Consider the following 24,636-nt stretch of genomic DNA (forward strand, 5'->3'; position numbering starts at 1 on the left):
ATTAAAACGCTCAAATAACTTAAAGCTGATTAAAGCCTTCACAGAGGATATCTAGGAATACAGGCCCGGTACAGCCAGGTGGTTAAGGCACTCGACTCGTAAACCTGCGGGTTCGAATCCCCATCACTTCAAACATACTCGTCCTTTCAGCCGTGGGAGCGTTATACTGTAACAGTCAATCCCACTATTCGTTGGTAAAAGAGTATCCCAAGAGTTGGCAGTGGGTGGTGATGACTAGCTGCCTTCCCTCTAGTCTTACACTGCAAAATCAGAGATGGCTAGCCCAGATAGCTCTAATGTAGCTTTGCGCAACATTAAAAAACAAACAAACTAGGAATATCTAAATCACGCAACCATCTCTACTAAGAAAACTTAGATTCGAATCCCAGCCACCACCACCACAGAAATAGTCTTTCTCATGACTTCCATGAAGGCGCTAGAAATTAATAGACAGTTAATATTTAGTAATTAATGAAACAGTTGTAAGTAATCAATAATTAGGATTAGGTGACCGTATAGGGTATTTACCATGACAACTGTTCTGTTTATATTTGTTGAAAGAAATCGTTACATCAGGCAAAAAGTTAGAATTCTAAAATTTGGTCATAACGTGACGTGTGTGGATTTCTTATCGTTTGCCATCTATCAAGTGTGATTTATGTGTTTTGTGCGTATGTGTTTTTCATCAGTTTATTTTATTTATCTCACCTCCTAACAAATTTCATTGTTTTATTGTGACTATTATCATTATTGTTTTAAAGTATCCTCCTTTGACAGTAGAAACATGGTTTAATAGCCAATTAGTAAGGTTCAATGTACGATGAAAAACGTTAGTGTGCATACGTATGGTTGGGCCCGGCATGGCCAGATGGTTAGGGCGCTCAACTTATAACCTGAGGGTTCAAATCACAGTCACACCAAATATGCTCATCCTTTCAGTCGTGGAGTCGGTTATAATGTGACAGTAAATCCGACTATTCGTTAGTAAAAGAGTAGCCCAAGGGTTGGCGGTGGGTGGTAATGACTAGCTGTCTTCCCTCTAGTCTTACACTGTAAAATTAGGGACGGCTAGAACATATATCCCCCGTGTAACTTTTCGCAAAATTTCAAAATAAACAAAAAACTATATCGTGTTGGAACTGACCAGTTGGAAATTAAACAGGCTCGAGGGAATGAAAGCAAGCGAAACCCGATGTTCTGTTTCACTCTCCTCGGAAAAAAAAAAGAAAGATTCTTCAAACTGCAGAGAAATTGTTGCCTGTCAAATATCATATATCTACAGTGAAGAAAAAAGAAGGTCGGTAAAAACGTAGCTGAGTTAGAAAATAAAACAGAAATCTGGAGGGATTTGGTGTGTAGGGAAAGTCTCCATTAGTCGTTATCTAGTAACATGTTTTATCGAGAACAGTCGCGGTTCAACCTTTTTCTAACATTCAGTTGATGAACGCTCTTTCTTTCTTTTGAAAGTTGCTGATTCAATCCCATGTTCGCTGTAAAGAATCTTCGAGGGGGAAGTCAATACATATATCGTTCATCTCAGTATAAGTCTGAAGTGAGATCTCATTGTTTACGTCTATTGACAGAAAGAAATTGGCACACATTGTTCACGTGACGAAAGTTACGTTGTCTTTCTGCACGTGTGTAAAGTTATTGTAAAATTGTTTGATTTCTTTTGGGAGAAAAATACGTTATACATGTTTCGGGGAAATCTACCCCCTCATTACTGACCATAGACAAGAACAAACAAATAAATAAAAACATACGCAGGGGGACTAGGCTTGTTACAGTTGTATTTTACTTGCGTATATCATAGATGCTGGTAATTTATTATTCTATATTATTTTGTAGGCCAATAAAACGGTAAAACGAAACATGAAAATCTATTACTTGGTTCACCACATGCTACCGAGTTTTGGGGAATTCTACCCCTCATTAGTATATATGCTCTTCAAATCCTGCATGAATAAATAGTTTACTGTGGGTAGTAAAAATCCATTCTAGACGTGTCGTAAAAATATAATCTCGTAATCGTTTGATAGCGTAAGTTCTCTTTGAAGAAATATCAATATTGTATTTCACCTGAAAATAATAAACAGCTTACTTACCTAACAGGTAATGTCTCCTATACCATAAACCATTTACTTAAAAAAAATATAGTATAGTAATGAGACGAGTAATATGTGTTGAATTAAGGTTTCTCCATAATGTTCGTGTACTCAAAATTACAGTTAATCTAATATTCAATATCAGATCCTTAAAGTATAATCTTTCACCAATTGCTCAGTAACCCACACGAAGGTTCATTTTACAACTGTACTCTGAGTGTACGTTTGTTTGTTTGAAGTTAGGCACAAAGCTACACAATGGGCTATCCGTCTTCTGCTCACCATGAGTATCGAAATCCAGTTTCTAGCGTTGTAAGTCCGGAGACATTCCACTGTGCCACTGCCGAGTCCAATGTACGTTTATCTCTCTAAGATATGTAGAAAGTACTATCTAAAATTCAAGATGTTTCCATGGTATTTTTTCAAGCCATCGAGAGAGTGCAACCTTTTGGTTGAAAGAATAAAGCTGTCAACAGTAACAGTGTTCATATACGAGTTCATGTGCACTCTGTAATAAGTTTATCACTAATACATAAAGGTAATTGTTCTATATACAGTGTTGTATATAATTTTATTTAGTTTCATATTGTTAATCTGTAATTTAAAACAGGTGATACGTTCGCAGGAGCCGCAAATAATGAGTACTTTCAACTAAGTGGTCAATTGATTATTAATGTAATAATTTATTAGAAATATACAAAAAAAAACGATACGTTGTGCAATAATCAAACAAAACAGTAAATATTTGTATATTACACCATGTAATTAAACCCAATTGTTCAGTCAAATTGTTTGTTTGCTGAGTGATCTTCGTAACATCCACATAATTTGAATAATATTCATATTGTGGTTGTGCAAACCAAGCCCTAGTTGTAGGAATTCAGTCGGTCTTTTTTTACTTCTAGATTTTATTTCACCACATTTGCTGCGTTACTATCTTCATAGAGAGTGAATTCGTGCCCAGCAGGTTTATCCTGAGCGAAGAACATAATGGATAAGATGTCATCAGGCCAATCACTAGTCAAAGTACCACCAGTTATGTGTAAATCTCCATTTGCTAAAATGGAGCCAACACTCGTATTGGTTCCGTTGTATGCTTTGAAATGTATTTTGATTGTGATGTCACTCATTGCATTGCCATAGAGTTGTCATGAAATTTAAATTTGAGTTCGTCTAGAAGATCACTAACCCGCTCCACTTCCCACATACACCATTCAGTTATACTTATCCTAAACGGACGTTTTTGAGCAGACACATTTGTTGAAGCCACTTCATGCAGATGTGTATCTAGCCGTTCCGATCTTGACATTCACACCTGTACCCTTACTAAAATTCCTTCTAGACTGTCGTGTATGTCGTAAGAGAAATATCACGAGTTACACTATGTGACTTTTGGAGAGTGTTTTTGGCGCTTTCCATCTCTTTTTCTGGACTGCTTCTCTCACCAACAATGCTAGTTTCATGTATCATCTTGACAGTTGAAACATGAAATGTCATCAAAATATGTCACATGGAGTGACTTTCACCACCCAAACCTTTGATTTTTACACATTCGTTATGCGTTATTTTTCTCCTGTTAGTCAAAGTACAATCAACCTCTAATGTTTGAATGTCAGTTTGCAATAAGAAAAACCACGATATTTATAACGTAATAAAACAATTTTTTTATTATCATATCAGTACTGCAATGTTGTATTCTTTATTATTTTGCCACTTGTCTCAATTTGAAAACTAATAAAAGTATTTTGTTTATTTACTGCTCATTAAGAACTACTGCCATCTTTAAAACTTATAGCTATGACTTTTCCGCCGCCATGTTTGGTCCAGTATGGGCAGTGACAATGGAGACAAACAAAAACAGATATATAAATAGTGCGATTGTATCACCCATATCAGACCCACGGGCCGGTATGGTTAGGTGGTTAGGGCACTGGACTCATAATCTGAGGGTTGCGGATTTGAATTCCTGTCACATCATCATGCTCATCCTTTCAGCTGTGGGGACGCACTTATGTTACGGTCAATCCACTATTCATTGGTAAAAGAGTAATCTAAGAGTTGGCGGTGGATGGTGATGACTAGCTTCCTTCCCTTACACTACTAAATTAGGGACGACTAGTGCGGATAGCCTATGTGTAGCTTTGCGCAAAATCCACAAAAGAACCAAACAATTAGACCCACTGTTCACCTAGTTTCGTGTGTGTGTTTTTTTTTCTTATAGAAAAGCCACATCGGCCTATATGCTGAGTCCACCGAGGGGAATTAAACCCCTGATTTTAGCGTTGTAAATCCGCCTAGTTTCGTACATTAGTAAGAATTAATAATCTGACGTCATATTTTGTTCTATAGTGGCAGATCCTGCTGGTAACGTAAAAGTGGTGTGTGAATTTCACGTCAAAACCAAACAAAACTATATCAATGTGACGTGGAAACCGCCAGTGAAAGTCAGAGGAATAGTAGAATCGTACAACGTAAGTACATTTAATTCAGTGACAAATGTAGTATAAAGCTTTTACGTTTTATTACTAGAAAAGATAGTAGGCTTAAGTAAGTCTACAGGTAAATATCGTACACGATCAATTACTAAATTAGCCTAAATTAAAAGTAAAACAAATCGACGTTAGTAAGCATAAATTATTGCAAATTTTAATAGACTTAAATTACAAGTGAATACAAAAGACGTAAATCTACTTCTTATTCATTAGAATTCAGTTTATGTTTTGGACCATGAGAGCCACGTATTGTTATTTTATTTACACTTTTACTGAATCCTAAGTAATAATCCTTCTTACGTTGTTGCCTTACGCACAGTATGTTAATTTGTGTTCATTGTCCGCGGTCTTAATTAACTTCTCAGTTTCATACCAAGTCCAATTAATGGGGTAATATTAACACGTATATTTTCACTAGGTTCACTCATGCATGATCAAACTATTAATCCATGTTTGAAATTCAGTTCCACTTAGCAATCATATATACATACACACGCACATACACACAATCCTATTTTTATATACTAACACTTTTAAAATAGAGCTACGTTTGTGTCTAAAATTCATTTAACCTAGAACTATTAGGTCTGTTAGTTTCTTGTTTACGATGTTTAGAAAAGATAGCTACTTAAAACTTGGTCCATCATATATTGTGGAACTCTATAGTTTCCTCATCAGTTCGTTTTAATTAATATTTTTTCTTATAATATTGAAGACAGATATCCGGGAACATGTCTGATAGAGTTGGAATGTTTGAACAGTCGTGTTAATCGTGAGACTCTATATGCTTTCGTTAAAGTATAGTTTGCTGTAGTTTGTTTGTGTATATTTTTGATACATTTTTCCATGTTATGCTGACATATCCTACGACTCGTCTTATGAATATTCTGTAAACCTTTAAGGTTTTCTGGTGAAGCTCCTTAGCTGGTGCCAGTCAAACTCGTAAGAGCTTTTCCATATTCTGTCTTTTGTGTTATTAATGTGTGATATCCAATTTAATTTTGTGTCAAATGTAATAATTTTACTGATGTTACTACCTGTAAGAGAGACCCGTATGAAGACTAAAGGTGGAAGAAACTTCATCCTCTACACTTGTGTTTCCACAACAGGCAGTTGCCGTCCATTCTACAAAGTTTCATCATGAATGCTCTGCCTAAACAATCTATCAAAGAATACGACTTTTGAATTGTGCTCATTTGTTTTAAATTTACACTTACTGAAATACATTTCTGTTTCGTTCAGTAGTGGTTATATGTTATTTGTTATTACTGTTGGATTTGAGGCACTCTTTTAGATTCCAACATCATCTGCAACCTACGACGTCCGGCATGATCAGGTGGTAAGGGCGCTCGACTCGCAATCTGAGGGTCGCGGGTTTGAATTATTATAAGACTAAAGATATGCTCACCCTTTCAACCATGGGGACATTGTTATGTAACGGTCAATCTTACCATTTGTTAGTAAAATATTAATTAGCCCAAGGGTTTGCGGTGGCTGGTAATGACTAGCTGTCTTCCCCCTAGCTTTACACTGCTAAATTAGGGACAGCTAGAGCAAGTAGCACTCGTGTAGCTTTGCGCGAATTTAAAAAAAAAACAAAAAAGAACCTATAAGCAAAAAATTGTGGTTGGATCTTGGAAAGCCGTGTCGCCACATGATAAACAGGGTAAGACTAAGCAATCCTCCTTGAGGGGCACCCGCCTCCGGAGGTCTTACGTCCAGATTAAAATTTTTTAGTTATTCATTTTTAACAAACATCTACTTCGAAAATCTATTACAATGTTTGTTTGTATTCTGAAGACGGCTGGTAGGGGTATTAAAACTTTAATTAAAATATATTAGAGAACAGCGTTTCGACCTTCGTAGGTCATCTTCAGGTTAAGAGAAAGAAGCGTTGTTTTGTACTTTATTTTAATTAAAGTTTTAATACCCATACCACTCGACTTCAGAATACGTTTTCACTTCAAGTGGGTTTCTCGTCATCACGACAATGTTGTTTGTTTTTCGGATATTTAAGCAAATCTATTTAAGGACTATCTACGCTATTAGCCAACAGTGCCCACCGCCAACTTTCAGAAAACTCTTATCTAACAACTAGTGAGATTTGAGCGTCACCCCTATAACGCACACTCTGCCTCAAAGTGTGCAGCGTGATTTGTTTTCTTGGGGGGAGGGGTTTTTAATCGATCACAATTGGGTTTTAATCTACCACAATATTTGGAAAGAAAACGCCAATTATAATTATGTTCAGGGCCCGGCATAGCCAGGTGGTTAAGGCACTCGACTCGTAATATGAGGGTCGCGGGTTCGAATTCCCGTCCCACCAAACACACTCACCCTTTCAGTCGTGGGGGTGTTATAAAGTTACGATCAATCCCACTATTCGTTGGTAAAAGAGTAGCCCAAGAGTTGCCGGTGGGTAGTGATAACTAGCTACCTTCCCTATAACTTTACAATGCCAAATTAGGGACGGCTAGCGCAAATAGTCCTCGTGTAGCTTTGCATGAAATTTAAAACAAACCAAACTATGTTCAGTATTCTACGGTAAATCTGTATTCCCTTCGATACAGGAATAAGAGCATAATTTATCCCACATATCAGTTAAGTATAATATTTTTACCATTAAATATTTTTTCTCTTTATTTCTCATTCCACGGTATAATTCTGTATAATTTTACATTTGTGTTAAATACAATAATATCCCTAATTAACGACCCTAATTATTGCCCCACCTCCTAGTATATTTGAAAACACTTACTTTGTGTGATAGCAGTAGTAGTTCAACACAATATCCTCTACTACAATCCGTTTTTATTACAGTAAATTTAATTTAAAAAAAAAACATTTATCAACATTGATTTCAACTTATGTGTGAAAAATAGAACTGGAATTGTATAATTATTATAATTAGTTCCCTCCTTTTACAGTTTGCAACATCCAAGGGTGTTAATTAGGGAAAATGCCGTAGTATTAATTGTAATAATGTAGATTGATGGAGGATATAGTGATAGGCGTTAAATACACAAGCAAGATTAAATAAACAACAAGCAAGATTAAATAAACAACAAGCAAGATTTTTCCTTCAACTTCAATGTCTCTTACTTCAGTTTAAAAGCATTAGACATCATGATATTCAAAAATGACTTCTTGCTTCACTTTAAAAGCATCAAATTTTATAATATTTAACAATGAGTGAACTACTCTGAAACATGTTTGTTTTAGGCGAAAACGGTTTGTGCTCTAGAACATTTCTTTTCAACTGTTGGTAACAGTCAAGAAATACACGTTTCGCAAATCTGCATTCCCTGTTCATATCAGTGTAATCAATGGTACTTTGATTTATCTCCATACCGCTTTCACTGCTTCGTATTTATTTTTAATTTATACAGCTTTCCCCACAAAAGCATGGGATAACAATGCAACCCAAAGCGTGAGGTCAAATATAACGATGCCACAAATCCATCATTAATACAATCTTGAATTCAACAAATGTGCGCAGTTCTCGCTGAAAATACGATTTTCAGTTTGGTTAAAATGTTATTAATTCTTAAATACCCAATTCACGGACGCTTACAAGGACTGCCTCCCTTCTATGAGATCCCAGTGCCAATGTGATTACTTTGATCTACACAACAAACCCATAGCTTATGTCGCACAAGTCTTGTAATAAATTTATAGTCATCCAACAATCTTCTCCAACAGACCTGTAAAACCGTAGTACCATCACAAAAGTCCGGTAGCTTCGTCCTGTAGGACAAACCTATTAGTTAATCAATGTAAGCCTTATGTTTAAGACATACATAAAGATACTTTAACTTCCTTCTAATTATTTTCAAGGTTACTCTAGATGGAGAAGCTCTTTATAAAAATTCGAATGGACAAATGACTGTCGATCGATTTCAAACATTGCACAAGGTCAAAACAGAAAGACTGAAGTTCAGGACCAGAGTAAAGCCTAACACTAACTACACCGCCCGTGTATGTACAAACAACCGTTCCGGATGTGGTCCACTTAGTGTTCCTACAAAGATGGCCACGTGCTCCACTTCCCCTGTCGGTAGGACTATACCTTATTTCTGTAATGTATAGACTTATTGAAATGGTGTTTATCCCTCTGGTAATTTTTATTATCTACTATAAAATGTCATTACACAATTATTACTTGCTGTTAAGACATTGATACTATGGTGAATTCTAATTAAAAGCAAACCTAGAAAGTAAACCTCATCACTTTTTCAGAAGCTGAATTTGTTAGGCCCTTATATTCAGTCCGAATATATTAATATGACTACACATGGTTTGTACTTCCACTGCTATACATACGTAACTGATGTTACAGTATTCACGTTATAAAAAAAACAACGACAATAGATTAAATCGAAACAAAGAGTGCTACGTTTAAAATCACTGGTCAAACTTCTTACGCTTCACTCATTCAGAGAAATAAAGATAATTTGCTGTGACATTACCCAGCATTAAAAATATGTTTGTAAATACGCAAACACAAAACTGTGATCCAATCGACAGAGAAAAACAGGATGATTCAGATGTGTAGCCTTTAAACGTCATAACGCCTCTCCTTACTTTCATAATGCCAGTTATGAACAAGAATTAACTTGAGCCTGTAGATCCAAGGTTGGAGTCATGATAAAACTATATAGACTATTTAACAAGATATAAGATCGTAATTTCTCTTTACTCTAACTAAAAATATCGAAACGTTTTCATTATCTTTTTTGAGTCATTTGACCGATATTATCAGAGGCGTCGCTAGGTGCTGACACAAGGATCCCGTTTCCCAGTTTTACTTGGCATTACCCCGAGTCCCCAGTTAGTGTCTTGAGAAATCAGAATATAAAACAATGATCGATATCACACCGAAACGACGAAAATTCCCACGCCCAAGTCTTGAATCCTTTAAGCACCTAACGACGCCTCCGGATATTACATTCACGATATAAGTGAATTTGAAACTGCAGTTGTAAAATTGTCTTTATTCTGGGTATTTCAGCTCCTACAGAACTGCCCCAGTTTCAACTCCAAAATATGAGGAATAGTAATCAAGAAAGACATCTAGTGTTGAAGCTGAAACGAATGTCAGAGAGGAATGGATCAATCAAGTACGTGAGATATGAAAATACCAATGATTAAATATCATTCGATTACATAAAAACACTAACCTAGACAAATGAAGAATTGAACAGCAAACAACTGTATTAAACGTTTTTCAACACTAAGCGTCTGTTAAAAATACTAAATATTTTCATATACATTAATTATTTTAACAAATGGAATTTCGATTTTTTATGCACACTAAATGCTTTTCAGAGATAAATGTTTCTATTTAAAAAATCTCTGTTTGCTGAATCTTCAGAACATAATTTTACTCGATACATAGTTGACAGAAATGTTTTAAATATATGTAAACATTTTTGGTGAAATATTTTACCAGTTACAAATAACTGCTTTTGTTTTTGCAAAACCAATATATTTAATACAATAACCTATATAGTTCATATCTTAGAAAAAAATCAGTTATTTCAAGTAATTTAAAATTAAGTTCATTTGTCCTAGTTGAGAAGTTCAAAAACGCTAAGGTGCAAGTAATGAGGCAAGTAACTTCACCTGTTTACAAAAGTTTGTTTGTTTGGAATTAAGCACAAAGTTACACAATGGACTATCTGTGTTCTGCCCATCACGGGTATCGAAACCGGTATTTTGGAACTCTGAGTCCGCAGACATGGCGCTGTGGCACGGGGAGGTGTTTACTAACGTTCATTTCCGATTTAAATAAAAGAAACAAACTTAACGGCCAAACATCTGTAATGTAAATAATTATAAAATAAAAATTGAAACAAAATGTGTCAGTTTAAGTTTGTATAATAGCATATTTTAAGTTTTTGTTTGTATGTTTGTATTTTCATTTACCTGGCCAGGTGGTTAGAGCGCTCCTAAGAGTTGCTGGTTTGAATCTCCATCCCACATTTTTATTTCCAAATATCTAATTTCTAAAGATATACTGTGTTGAATAAATTAGAGAAACATGAAAGTGATACAGTTTCAGGAGTAACAAAAAATCAACAGTGGCGACTAGACGGTTAATTTATTAATGGTACGAAACATTATTACTGCAAGTATAAAACAGAAGATAATAAACTGGAAAATTTTGATTAAGATCCCTCTGTTTTACCTTAAGTATTAAACCTTGTTTTCATATTGAGATACATTTTGTTAATGTAGGATTGTGATTTATTGTTGCAGATTATTCCCCGAAGTTAAATCAAACTCTTGAGTCGACTTTCTACCTTAAACCTTATACAACCTCGAGAATATGAATATCAGAACATTGTCCAGGCTATATCATGATTGTGGATATGTAATTGGTCTCTATCCTTGTCGTATATTCAAAATCATTTTCGTGCTAGAGGATAACTCCATCATTCGATGAATCGTGTCCTTGATAGAACAGGATTTACAGTACTTTTCTGCAGACATCATTAGCTAAGATACAGTCCCAAACTTCTACTGATTCCCACTTTGCTTCACTTTAGATTTTGTACATTGACTATGACACTTCTCCTATCTCTTTACCATTGTTATAAGAAATTTTCAGGTTAAATGCTGCCTTTCGATTCGTCATGTTTTATTTTTCGTAGCTATACCTTACAATACTTTGTTTTCCAAGTTCATTCCTTCTGAGTGTCAATGAAGACCTTCCATGATTACCTATTTTAGTGGAGAGGAAGTCAATATTCTGCGAATATTGTCATACTGCATTTGATAAACACTCTTATTGTGTGAACTTTCTCATTTTTTGTTCAGCTTTACCTCTGCACGACTTGACACATTTATACATGTGGTTGTCTTACATGACAGTTGATTTGCTTTGTCATTCACAAGGATATCACCCTAAATTCTATGTAGTACTCCTTTTTGTGTTTGTGGTACTCGTCATTTGTGGTTTATTACTTTCAGCGATCCAGATAAAAGTTACTTTTATGACTTCCAGCTCTTTTTTTGTGCTGTTTGTGAGAAGACTAACCAGCTCTCTTGCTGTCTAGGGTGTAGATGGTAACACTGACAGTTTTCTCTGTTTCATCTTCTGCTCAGTCTCTACATATTTTATTGAGGCTGATCTCCACATGTCCCAGTGGCATCAGATACTATTTTCTCACATGTATAAATATGAAAACTGGTGATGACGAATTATCTTAGTGGTATAGCACTTGTCCATCAATGACTGTCTAATGAAGTGCCTTTTAATTAAGCAGTTCCTCTGCTTGACTGGTAGCTGCGTTATCGTGTGAAGCTGACATTACATAGTTGAAAAGAACAGTGGCTTGTAAATGGAATGCATGGGCTTCGCCCTGCAAGATACTACTGAATAACTTTCTTTGTATTCGAATGCTTCTGTTGTTTTGTGATGCCTCTGAGACTTGTGGGTTAGGTGTAGTAGAGCTTTGGGGATGGATGAAGTCTCAAATTTGCGTTTTGTATATCTTCAATCTGATCTAGTTGTGTGACATTCATGTTATTCATCAGTTGTGCTAATTCGAAATGAAATGAATAATACTTGAGTTTTCTTCAAATTTATATTCTTCAGTATCGTTTAATGCATTGATGCCTTTAGTATTTACGATAAATATAGTCTTAATGTGGCTCTTAAAGTTGATTATCTGTCAAATTTACCTTTCTGTACTTCAGTGGCTCTTGAAGTTGATTATCTGTCAAAGCTACCTTCATGTACTTCAGTGTTTCTTTTATAGAGATAGAAGTGCTCACAAAGAATGTTGACGCTTGTTCTCATCAGCTTGTATGTGGCTATGGCAGAAGTGATGCCCATTCCTAAGTCATTGCACCATTTTATATCCCTGCTATCTGTTAATGGTTGATTGTAATTTGTTTTATGATTTCAGTTTTGCTGAGTCATCTGTTGTACATCAGAATTTAATTAAGAAAGATTAGCACACGGTATTTGATGGAAATTTCACTGTGAACTACATTCACAATTTAGTTGTTGAAAGGCAATCGGCGACATTTGTGATCTATGATACAGATCAGTGTTGATGACTGTCCAATCTAATTGCCAGCTTCCATGTTTCGTTGTGCATCTTATGGTAGTTGATATGGCTGAAACACATTTTACACTTGTTACACTAATGCCTGTTTTGCCAGAATTGACATATTCCAAACCTAAAACGACTGCGATAAACTTCAGAGTCTTCTCACATATCAGCTTTGATTCATGTTTCTCTTCCACAGTATCATTTACCCAATTATGCTGGTAGTAGTAATTCAATATGGCAAGGAAACCCTCTTAACTAGTCTTTACTGAGTTCATCTTATGAATTATACTTTTAGGACGATAACTCAGTCGTCTTTTATTGGAGAGTGGTTCTTCATGGGTTTTGGCAGTAATTTGGTGAAAGCATACCATATTTCACAGATGTTACTTGTTTTCCAGCTACTTTGATGCCTAACACTAAGTTCAACAACAACCGTCACTACTTATCCCCCTATTAATGTCATTAGTGTAAATAAGAAAACCAAGAATCCAAACACTCTCTTCTGAAACATTCCATTAGTAAGAAAGATACAGTTTGATTAGAATCAATTAATAACAGCTTATGATTTTTTCCCATTCTGTATTTCAAGTAACTTAACTTTCCTCAAATTGCAACAGAGGTGATTTTCTTAACTAATCTTTTGTGTGTCACTTTATTAAAAGTTTTCTTCTTATGTAAATATCTTAATTCGAAACTCGTCTTCCATCGTCCAAATGACAGGTAATATTCTCGAAAAGTTTAACAGGTTAGCTCCCTTTGGCGACTCAGTGTTGGTTTTCATTCATATCATATTTCACTAGGTGAAATTCTGAAGCCTTTATTATAAAACTATTGTCCCCCGCTGGTACAGCAGTAAGTCTACGGATTTACAACACTAAAATCAGGGGTTTGATTCCCCTCGATGGACTTAGCAGATAGCCCAATGTGACTTTGCTATAAGAAAACACATACACACACTCTTATAAAATTCTCAAGAAAATCCCCATTGCAGAAGTAGGAATGAAAGATATATAATTTTCGGAAAAACATTTATCATACCCTTCAAAAAGAAGAGAAAAATTAGCAACTCTCCAATCCCAGGAGCTATGGGAAGAGTGTTGGTATATCTTATATTTGACCTCCCAAGGGCCTCACCACGGACTTGGAAAAAGATAGTATATCTTATATTTGACCTCTCAAAGGCCTAACCACTGACTATGGAAAGGAAGAAGCTAGTGTATTTTATATTTGACCTCCTTCAAAAGTCTACAGAAAAATTTGTTTGGTTTCAATGCTTTATCTGCTTCTAATCTCTCAACCTCTTTAGAAACCACAAAGTAAAATATGTAAGTGATTCAAGTATTTTCCATAGAATTCTTAAGATCACAAATTTTGCCAGTATCTTCTAATATTAAAACAGGATAAGGGAATACATCCAAAAGCTCAACCATCTCATAGTATTGAATAAAACTCTTGCTATTATCATCCTTTAATGACCAAAATCATATTTTAACACTTCCTTACTTTAACTTTATTGTAAAACCATTGTTGTTAGTGTTAACTTTATTGGCCCACCCTCGAGCATCCCAGTGCCAGACTATGAATTTGAGGTTATATGGGTTTTCGCTTCAGACTGCGGACTCAAGGTATGGGTTTTCGCTTTAGACAGTAGATTTGAGACTACATATTTGAGGATATGTATTTTCGCTTCAGACTCTGGAGCTTAGATGTATTTTCGCTTCAGACTGTGAATTTGAGGATACATGGGTTTTCGCTTGCCATTAATACTTAATGTTGTTGTTTTTTTTTAGTTTGGAGCTATAGATACGTTAGGAGAGTGAGTGTCCAATCACACTATTCAGTCTGACAAGAGCAACCCAAGAACAGATTGTGGGCGATCTTCACTAGACACCTTCCCTCGAGTCTAGCAGTTCAAAATTAGGGCTGTATAATGCAGGTAGTCGCCACGTAGCTTAGCACTGGGTTTGACAATCAAAGAAAAGAGCTCCTTTACATCCATTTTTAATATATTCATTCCCAACAGCCTATAGTTTATCTCTTATTTAAAGAGCCAACCCACCCGTTCTTTTAAAATATCCATCATTGTTTAATAACATATAATAAATAATTTGTATTTTTCACTCTTCACAAATATCTTTACTTTATATTTTATAATAGTCTTCAATGTTAAGTAGAGCCCCGAAGTCGTTCATTTTATTTCTTACTTTTAACATTTGAACAATTACAACTAAGCTCCAAATCCTGTTTCCTATCTCATCGTTGTTCTAGCTATCGTATTACTTTGTTTACTTCCAAAGGTCCCTGTCTACTGTCTGCATTTTATTTAAACTATCTTGATTACTACATTTAAAGCTTCTCTAAACAGTTAAACCTAATATGTTGTATAATCCATCTCTAGCATGTAATTCACCTTTACCCTGAAAATTGTACCACGAACCCAACTATTTCATCTATTGTCTAAATGTATCTCTAATAATTCTTCATTTAGGGCTTTCTAATGCATTACGGTATCCTCTATTCGTATCTTTTTTTAGTTACTAAAACACCAGATATTCCTAAAAGTTGGAATATTATATTTAAACATGAAAAGTAGATTGTCAGTTTCTAAAGTAAAATATTGTTGTAAGCTATTTTATCGTTGGGGGGATTTTCTTCTGTTTGTTTTTTATTTGAATTACTTGGGGAAAAAATCAGCCCGCGTTGTCCCCCGCTGGGATCGCAGTAAGCCTACGGATTTACAATGCTAAAATTAAGGGTTTCGTTTCTCTCGGTTGACACAGCAGATAGCCTGTTGTGGCGTTACTATAAGAAAAACACACACACCCAGTCCGCGTAAAAAGAACAACTTAATTTATTTATACACTCTTTAATGTTCGCTACATCCACTTTAGGACCAGCTTCGAAAACAAAAGTTTTCAACAAATATTATTTTACATATGTGAAAAAGTTGTTCGCTCCTCTACGTAAAAATATTTCTCAACCCAAACGAGCCGTTTTTACATATATATTTTTCTCTACAAGTGGGTTTTCTCGACATCACTGAGATATTATTCTAGTTACTGTAAGCTTAGTAATAATAATGTTAAGTAGAGATTTTCTGAGGTCTGGCATGTCCTAGCGCGTTAAGGCGTGCGCTTCGTAATCTGAGGATCGCGGGTTCACGCCCGAGTCGCGCCAAACATGCTCGCCCTCCCAGCCGTGGGGGCGTTACAATGTGACGGTCAATCCCACTATTCGTTGGTAAAAGAGTAGCCCAAGAGTTGGCGGTGGGTGGTGATGACTAGCTGCCTTCCCTCTAGTCTTACACTGCTAAATTAGGGATGGCTAGCACAGATAGCCCTCGAGTAGCTTTGTGCGAAATTCAAAACAAACAAGAGATTTCCTTGACAAATGATAAGTATGTCCAATTCAGGAGCCAATTACAGAATTTCCTTGCTAGTCATTCCAGTAACTGCATAGACATAATAAATCTCATTGGATAAGTTTTATAATATTGAATACATAAACTCAAGTAAATTCTAAATGAATCTATACATACATTGACTGCTCTTGTTTGTAATGTACTTTCGTTTCTCCTAATTCTACGAAATTTCTGAGTTATTACATCATTATGCACTTTCTAGATATTCTTGGACTACTTTTACGAATTTTATAGATTTAGATTCATCATCCTGTTTAGCAGCTCCCTCTAGCAAGAAATTAAATTGTAACAATGATAATACAGCATACAGCACGATGTTAGATACTGTCAGCAAAATAATAGAAATGTAAGCGTTCTAAGAATGTATGTGTATATTTTATAACTTCATAACAGACAACTTTTACACATGCAAATCCCAGTGTTTTTTTTTTTTTATTAGATTATTTGTCAGAAACAATTTATTAAGTGGTGCTTAAACAAAATAGACAATGACCAAAGATATGCTTAACAACGATAAAGCTAGAATCACTGGTTCTTATAATTTAGCAACAACTTATAAGACAACGTTAAATTAATGCCCGGATTATTTCGCACAGCCTTTTAGTACAATACGCATGGTTGTTGAATTTGAAAAACAGATTTTAAGGAGTAAGAAATGTATAACTTCCAAAACAAACTATCAGTGAATAGCAAGTGAAAACCTATATTGTACATACGAATCTTAATTCGTGTCTCAGGAAAATAATTTCAATCTGTTAATATTACATAGTGCAAACTGCAAAGTATTACAAACACAAAATTGATCAAAGTGTTTGTTTGAGATAACCTCATTTGTATTAATTCGTAATTTTATTTGATAGAAAATTAACAGAGCCATTACTGCCATCTTCCGTTATTTTCATACAACATAAAATCCATTAACATTTGACAGAAATGTTCGAGTTCCCATTGCATACCAAGTAATATATTTATGACAGTATGAAATACGACAGATATTACTGACAAATAGGCGTCCGCCTGTGGCAGAAACTGTAGCGGTGTGACATAATATTTGTTGTTTTCTTTTCACAGAACTAATTTTTATGTAATATGTTACACTAAGGCATAAATGTTCTTCACACTTTCATTACTCGCCGGTAGGTTATATATATTCTGCTGTCAGCAAAGAAAATCTGCTTATCGTTTGCAGCAACAAAAATTATTGTTATTATTAAATAAAATATAATATATCTGTCTTGTTTTATTTTTTAAATAAACCAGAAATCGTTCTCCTGTTTTCAAAATAATTTTAATTTACGCTCGAATGTTTGTTTGCTTTCTTTTTTTAACTTTGCACAAAGCTACACGAAGGCTATCTGAGCTAGCCGTCCCTAATTTAGCATTGTAAGACTAGAGGGAAGGCAGCCAGTCATCACCACCCACCGCCAACTCTTGGGCTACTCTTTTACAAACCAATAGTGGGATTGACCGTCACATTATAACGCCCCCATGGCTGAAAGGGCGAGCATTTTTGGTGCGACGGCTATTCGAACCCGTGACCCTCAGATTACGAGTCGAACGCCTTAACCAACCTGGTCATGCCGGGCCACTCGAATGTAAAACTTTAAATGTAACTCGAAATTGTTCCGTTAAGTATACGAGTTAAAAGAGTTATCGAAGGGTCATAACTCTCTTATTGAATTTGTTTCGACAGATTAAAGGGCAATGTTAGACAAAATAATAGCAAGCTTTAATTCGAACTTCGGATATCAAAATAGTTTGCAAATACATCCATCAACTATGATAAAATAACTGAGGAACCGTTTGACGCTGTTTATTTCTTTGTACTTGAATTTTTCACAAAGCTACACGAGGGTCATCTGCGCTGGCCGTCTTTAATTTGGCAGTGTAAGACTAGAGGGAAGACAGCCAGTTATCACCACCCACCGCCAACTCTTGGGCTACTCTTTTACAAACCAATAGTGGGATTGACCGTCACATTATAACGCTCCCATGGCTGAAAGGGCGAGCATGTTTGGTGCGACGGGTATTCGAACCCGCGACCCTCAGATTTTAAGTTTAGCGCCCTAACTACCTGGTCGTGCTGGGCCCCCATTTTGCACCTGTGTTCCATTATTTGATCACCTGGTATTAAAATATAAGTGTCCAATTAGCTCATTTGTAAGTCGACCCCAGTAATAAAGCTGTGTAAATGCTTATCTGTAGTTTTGTCGTTTGGGTTTGTCCCTTTACTTTGTTCATGTCCTGGTATCACGTTAAAGAATTGAGCTTTGAAAACAATTCAGTTAAACTGAAATACAATTATAGCATGATCAAATAGTCCTATGACATAGATATATTTTATCCTCTGTCGTGTAGGTGTTACAGGGTCATTGTCATTAAGATGAAATTTGGGGAACCTCTTTCTTCGTTACCTCCAGAACCAAGTGCACTTCGTCTCTCTACATACAAAGTAGTCCACCTGGAGAAAGGCCACGGAGCCTATGTGGCTGAAGCATTTACAAGGTGTGCAAACATCAACAGAAATATTTTATTTTTATATAATAATAATGAGGATAAATTTTCCAAATTAAAACTTTATAAACAGGCGAGTAAGACTAATTATTTTGGCTTTGTGTTAATTGAGAATTTTGTAAGATAAACTAAGAAGATATTTTCTGTTTGAAGATTTAGTTTTCTGTATTCGATCTAAAACTCGCAAATTTTTAGTTTAAAACTACTACTGTTTATTATATAATAAAGGTAAAATATGTCAGATACCATCTAATAACAGTGTTTCAGAATAATCTGATCCGAAATTAATTATGTCTTAGTTCTGAATATCGTATCGTTTTCAAAATAAATATTAATATCCATTGTATACTTACTAAAAAATGCTATTTTAGATTTCTTGTTAACTTGAAATATGGAAATAATCGAGAGAGTAGAAATTGAGAAACATCTGGGTGCAAGTGATCATTGGTCTATTAGGTTTGATGTTTTGCTGCATATAGAGATAAGGAATAATGATATTTTGGTTACATAATTCAAAAAAGCAAACTTTCATGGGATGTGATAAGAATTTCCTGTTGTGAATTGGACAGCTTAGTTATTTGGAGACATTGATCAGATGTGAAATTTTTTAATTATCCAAGTAAACATTACTTACAGAAAGAAAGGAATGGTAGCTGCAGTAGAAACCAGGTTCACTCGCAAAAGGTTTAAGGGCTAAAATTTTAAAAAGCATCATAATTTTAAGAAATTTAAATTAACTAATATTACAAGACACACAGAATATTATAGAATATCAGAAAAGTAAGTGAAATAGGATATTATGGCATCAAAAAGGATGTATGAGAAAAGGTTGGCTGAAAATGTAAAAATTAACAGTAAGAATTTCTTTAAATACATTAAGGATAAACGAAAAAATGTTAGAATTGAGATAAGTGTGGTTGTTTGTTTTTGGAACTGAGCACAAAACTACACAATGAGGTATCTGTTCTCTGCCACTTTGGGTGGGGCAAAATTGAGGTAGTATCCTTGAGGGATGATAAAGGAAGGCTGGTATCTGGAAAGTCTGTTAAAAGATGCTTTGCAATGTCACTTTACAAAGTTTAGAATTTTATTGCATAGCCAACATAGTTTCACTAAGGGAAAATCTTGCCTTACAAATCTTTTGACATCATTTGAAAAGGTTACTGCTTATGTAGTTAAAGATAAGGCTGTGGGTTTGGTGTGACTAGGTTTTCAGAAAGCATTTGACAAAGTGCTACATAAAAGGCTTGTAAAAAATTGTCTCTATAGATGTGGGGGATAAGTTAGCAAATTTGATAGAGTGGCTGGATGAAAGAAAGCAGAGGGTTGTTACAAATGAAATTGAGTCAAACTGGACTAATGCTATAAGTGGGGTACCTCAGGACTCCGTCGTAGAACCTTTGCTCTTTTTGATTTACATCAATGACATAGACAAAGAAATAGTCAACAAATTAATTAAATTTACTAATGATATCGAAGTCTTGAGTGTTGCTAGCCGTGAATAGGATGCTGCTGCTTTACAAAATGATTTAAATAATTTAGTGAGTTGGGTGAATTCATGGCAGATAGGTTTTAATTATAATAAGTGCAAGAAAATGCATGTAGGTTATCATAATTAGAATTATATGTATAAGTTGGATAGGAATAACCTTAACAGTGAGGTGTAGAAAGTGATCTTGGTGTTATAGTCGATCAGACTCTAAAGCCATCAAAGCAGTGTTCTGTTGCTAGTAGTGTGGCAAATAGGAGTTTAGGTTGTATGTACAGAAATATTGAATATAAGTCTAAAGAGGTTATAATGTCATTGTATAGGTCCCTGATTAAGCCACATTTGGAGTACTGTATTTAATCTTGGATTCCTTACCTTAGGAAGAACATTGAATTGTTAGAAAGGGTTCAGAGAAGGGCTACTAGAATTGTGCCTGGGACATAGGGGTTGTCATACAAGGAGAGGCTAAAATATCTGAAATTGTTTTTTTCATGAAACAAAGAAGTGTTAGAGGGGATCTGATTGAGGTGTTTAAGATTATAAAAGGAATTGATAGTGCTGTTGCATCATCTTTTTTCATATTTAACAGTGAGAATAATTAAACCAGGGAACAGAAATATAAATTTTAGCAGTTTAAGACAGTTTTATTTTTCTTACAGAGTAATTAGCCTTTGTAATTGGTTGCCTTGAGATGTTGTAGAGACAGTAAATTTAAATAAGTGTAAGAAAACCTTAATAAGAACATGTATGATAAGGTTGGGTTTAATTTGTTTTTAAGTTTGTTTAGAGTGTGGAACGGCCAAGATGGACCAATAGGTCCCATGTTATTACGAAACATTATATGCCATGTTATAACTTATCACATTTAAAAAAAGAAACACATTAGATGACATTAAATAGCGAAATTCAACTTGCAAGTAACTGAGGATTGATTGTACTACGTCTATAATAGATTACAGTGATAGAGTATAACACAAATGTATAGACAAAGAACATGCCAAAACAAAACCTTTTAGATAATTAAAATAATTGTTTGACTGAAATGAATATTTTATTTGTTACATTTTTACATTAATTGATATTAAAAGAAACTATGTGTTTACAACTTTCCTTTTATCAAGTGAACATTTCGTCACTGAGGTTATCATAGGAGACGGCCATTACAGTATGTGTAATAACCGATCGAACAGACCCGATTTGAGGTCTGAAAGATCTATTCTGAAGGGAATAAAAACGCAAGAACCTGCGTCAGAATACGAGAACATTTATGATGGTGAACTTGCTCCAAGTGCAAACTACACAGGCTATGTCGAGTTGCAAATCACCGGTCTAAATGGAAAGGTATTTACAACAATTACGTTTTTGAAAGTTCGTGTTACCAAGAGAATATACTTAATGTTCAATTGTATTAGGCATTTATATTATTAAAACAATAAAAATGTTTTACACATAAAATGCACTAAAGACACATTATTAATACACGTGGCAATTAATTTTTATACATATAGGATTCAAACATTGTCATTCTTAATACACAACTTTAGAACTACCCACGTAAAAAAGTACAAGTGATCTCTTTTACGTGTTAAACGCTAGATGGCAGTATGAATATAATAAAAAAATTTGATGTTAGGTGAGGAACAAGTAGTGAGTAGATTAAAAAAAAATTGCGTTTGTAGCTTGAGTATTTTTACATTATTCTAGTAATGTATCATCTAATTTTGAAATATTCTAATATGTTTGTATTATTCTATTGCGATGTGAAATTATGCTTCTAACGTAGGCATACTTCAAAGTAATTTACTTTGGTGCTTATGTTAAGCCTAATATGGCTAGCACTAGCGTCTTAAGTGTAACTTGAAATAACGTAATGGTAACTGCTGGTGATTTTTAAGTGGTATGAAGGATTTATAATTATATTAACTTTACATACATGTTAGTATGCATTAACAGAAAATTGTCTGATTAATAAATTATAATCTAATTTATTCAAATAAACTTGGCAAAAAAATTTTGTGTGTAACTGAAAAAAGAATTTGTTTTTTTCAGGTGCTATCAAAACAAAGTCCTTATTTCAGCTTAATACAAACTGGTATGTCATTGGAAAACTTTATTTATATAATAAATGATAATGTTAATTAATAGTTATATTGATACTTTCCATGGAACCATTTGTATGACAGATACTAAAGTTACGTTTTTAAAACAGAATTAATAATCACTAGTTTTCTTAAATAATTGATAATGGAAATTATATTTATTAATAAATAATGTAATTTGGAGAACACAGTCTGTCAATTTTGTATACTTAATGAATGATGAGTGTCTAACCCAGTCTTCAGTTTAATTAATCCTACTTGCACAGACTTATCAAAATGTACAAACTTTCACAGAGTGCCAATAAAAATGGTGGTATTATATATTTAATGTCAGATTGGTCAACTATTCATTTTCCCCTACATTGCTAATTTAGTGAAAAATAATTTAGTTTTAGTTATAATAATTTCTTAGAACTATAATTCATTAAAGGGTTAAATTTATGAGATTTTTGTGTACAAAGTTTACCCCTTTTATCTTTAACTATTTCCTGCATGATTGGTTAATGAATGTTGAAAAATAGTTAATTTGAAGTATATTTTTTAGGCTCTACACCAGAACCAGAACCAGTTGAAAGTCTGATGACTGTTATTCTGGGTATTATTTGTGGACTTGTTCTTCTGGTGCTGGTGTTTGTTTTGATCCAATGTGTTGTCAGGTATTCTTTCTTTTGCAATTAGGTGATAAAATAGAAAGTATTCAATAGCTTAGACATAAAAATTTAGTACTTATATTTGCAAAAGCTTTTTAGTATTGGATTCAACATTCAGTGTCTTGTTTACATTAGAAATGAATTTTTCTTAATGAGTAAAATATTTGGTGATATAAGGATGGTAATGGATAGTTGAATTAGATTATTAGATCTTTTATTTTTCTATTATGCAACTACTGCAACTAAAGTAGTATATAAATTTTTGTTCCAAGTAATATAAATATTCTGGAACTTTTGACTTTTCTATCTTGTATTCAGTGCAATTTAACCTATAAGCTAAGGTAGTGTGTTTAAATATTCAACTATCCATAATGGGCTTATATAATTGTGTATATTTTACAGTTTTCATAAATCAAGCAGTGATAAACAAATTTACATTTCATGATTACAATCAATATACCTCCATAATTTTTTAGGTTTAAATTGTGCGATTAATATTTTCTGTGTTTCAACCACATTTTGTATTGCAATAAACTTTGTAATTTGGTATACTATTAATCTTAATGAAATACAGAAAGAAAAATAATCACCTTTACGAAGAGGAAGGAGATCGGATTGGTCTGACTGCACTGATTCGTAGAACTATTCATAAAAATGGACATGTCCCAAAAGGTAGAAATTTTGGTATTTCTAAGCTAAAGATGAATTTCTAGCCATTTCTGTTGATGTCAGTATACTATCTGTGTTTAAGAAAGTACCATAATATTTTGTAAATTTTGTCAATAATATACATCACATGTGTACAACACGTTTGTTCAGTTACCACACTTTCTGAACTTTATGTATAGAATATAAATGACATAAGTAAGAATAACTTATTTTCTTTCAGGAAATCATTTATCAAAAGTGTCCTACACTGGGCCTTTGTCAGCTGAGGATCTACCAACTGCTTATATGGAAAAACATAAAGATAATAATCTCATTTTTCAGAATGAATTTGAGGTAACAAATAAATTGTAGTTGTTATTTATAGTGGTGGGCAACTAATGATAATTACCAATCTAATAATCAATGGCTCCATTATCACACTGTCGACAGGATTAGGCAAATTGACCAACTTCTTGACCTCAGATTTACCTTCTTGGTTTCAATACTATAACTTATAATATTTTTTGTGCATCTTCATGAAATTTTGCTAACTCACAGTAATTATTAGGAGATATTTGTAGAAAAACATCAGAATTTTCAAGGGATTATTTTCACTAAAAATTTTTCCGAGTATATGGAGTCAAAGTTTTGACTGCTCCAATTGCAAAATGATTTTCATGTTAAGATTAAAGATACTTTTCTACATCTGAAAATTTCCATAATACATTTGTGTAATATAAATAAATTTCAAACAGTTGTTGTTTCAGTAAAACTATATTTTATCTGTTTAATTTGTATACCTTAACTCAAAACAATGTTGGTCAATATGACCAACCTCATAACTACCATCAAAATAAATCTAAATTACCCTTTTTTTTTCCTTATAGAGTAACTTCAAATTGTAATGTGAAACTACCTTTTTTATTCTAAATAGCTTAAAACTCATAACAGTATGTATCTGTTTCTACTTAAATTTTGTTTTATTGCCTTTCAACTGTGTCTAACTAAATATCCTGCAACACAAGTTGTACATTGCATGGAAAACATGTAACTCGTTTTAACCCTATAAAATTGAATAGGACACCAGTTACCTCTGAGAGTACCTCATGAAATACTTTTACTATTCTTTATTTTCCCTTAGCTAATTATAAA

At 34.1% G+C, this 24,636-nt stretch overlaps 1 protein-coding gene across 1 annotated transcript in view; it reads left to right on the top strand.

The window, feature by feature from the left end:
• The window catches only part of LOC143257848 (tyrosine-protein phosphatase 69D-like), a 79,195-nt gene that overhangs the window by 17,393 nt on the left and 37,166 nt on the right, over positions 1 to 24,636 (top strand). Inside the window, exons 5-13 of the mRNA XM_076516880.1 lie at positions 4,455 to 4,576; positions 8,435 to 8,654; positions 9,609 to 9,717; positions 18,443 to 18,589; positions 21,209 to 21,428; positions 22,137 to 22,179; positions 22,731 to 22,842; positions 23,411 to 23,508; positions 23,726 to 23,838. Coding sequence (XP_076372995.1) covers positions 4,455 to 4,576; positions 8,435 to 8,654; positions 9,609 to 9,717; positions 18,443 to 18,589; positions 21,209 to 21,428; positions 22,137 to 22,179; positions 22,731 to 22,842; positions 23,411 to 23,508; positions 23,726 to 23,838 — 1,184 coding nt within the window. The remainder of the gene's footprint in view (positions 1 to 4,454; positions 4,577 to 8,434; positions 8,655 to 9,608; positions 9,718 to 18,442; positions 18,590 to 21,208; positions 21,429 to 22,136; positions 22,180 to 22,730; positions 22,843 to 23,410; positions 23,509 to 23,725; positions 23,839 to 24,636) is intronic.

This window comes from Tachypleus tridentatus, chromosome 7 (genome assembly GCF_004210375.1).
Source record: "Tachypleus tridentatus isolate NWPU-2018 chromosome 7, ASM421037v1, whole genome shotgun sequence".
NCBI classification, from domain to species: domain Eukaryota; kingdom Metazoa; phylum Arthropoda; class Merostomata; order Xiphosura; family Limulidae; genus Tachypleus; species Tachypleus tridentatus.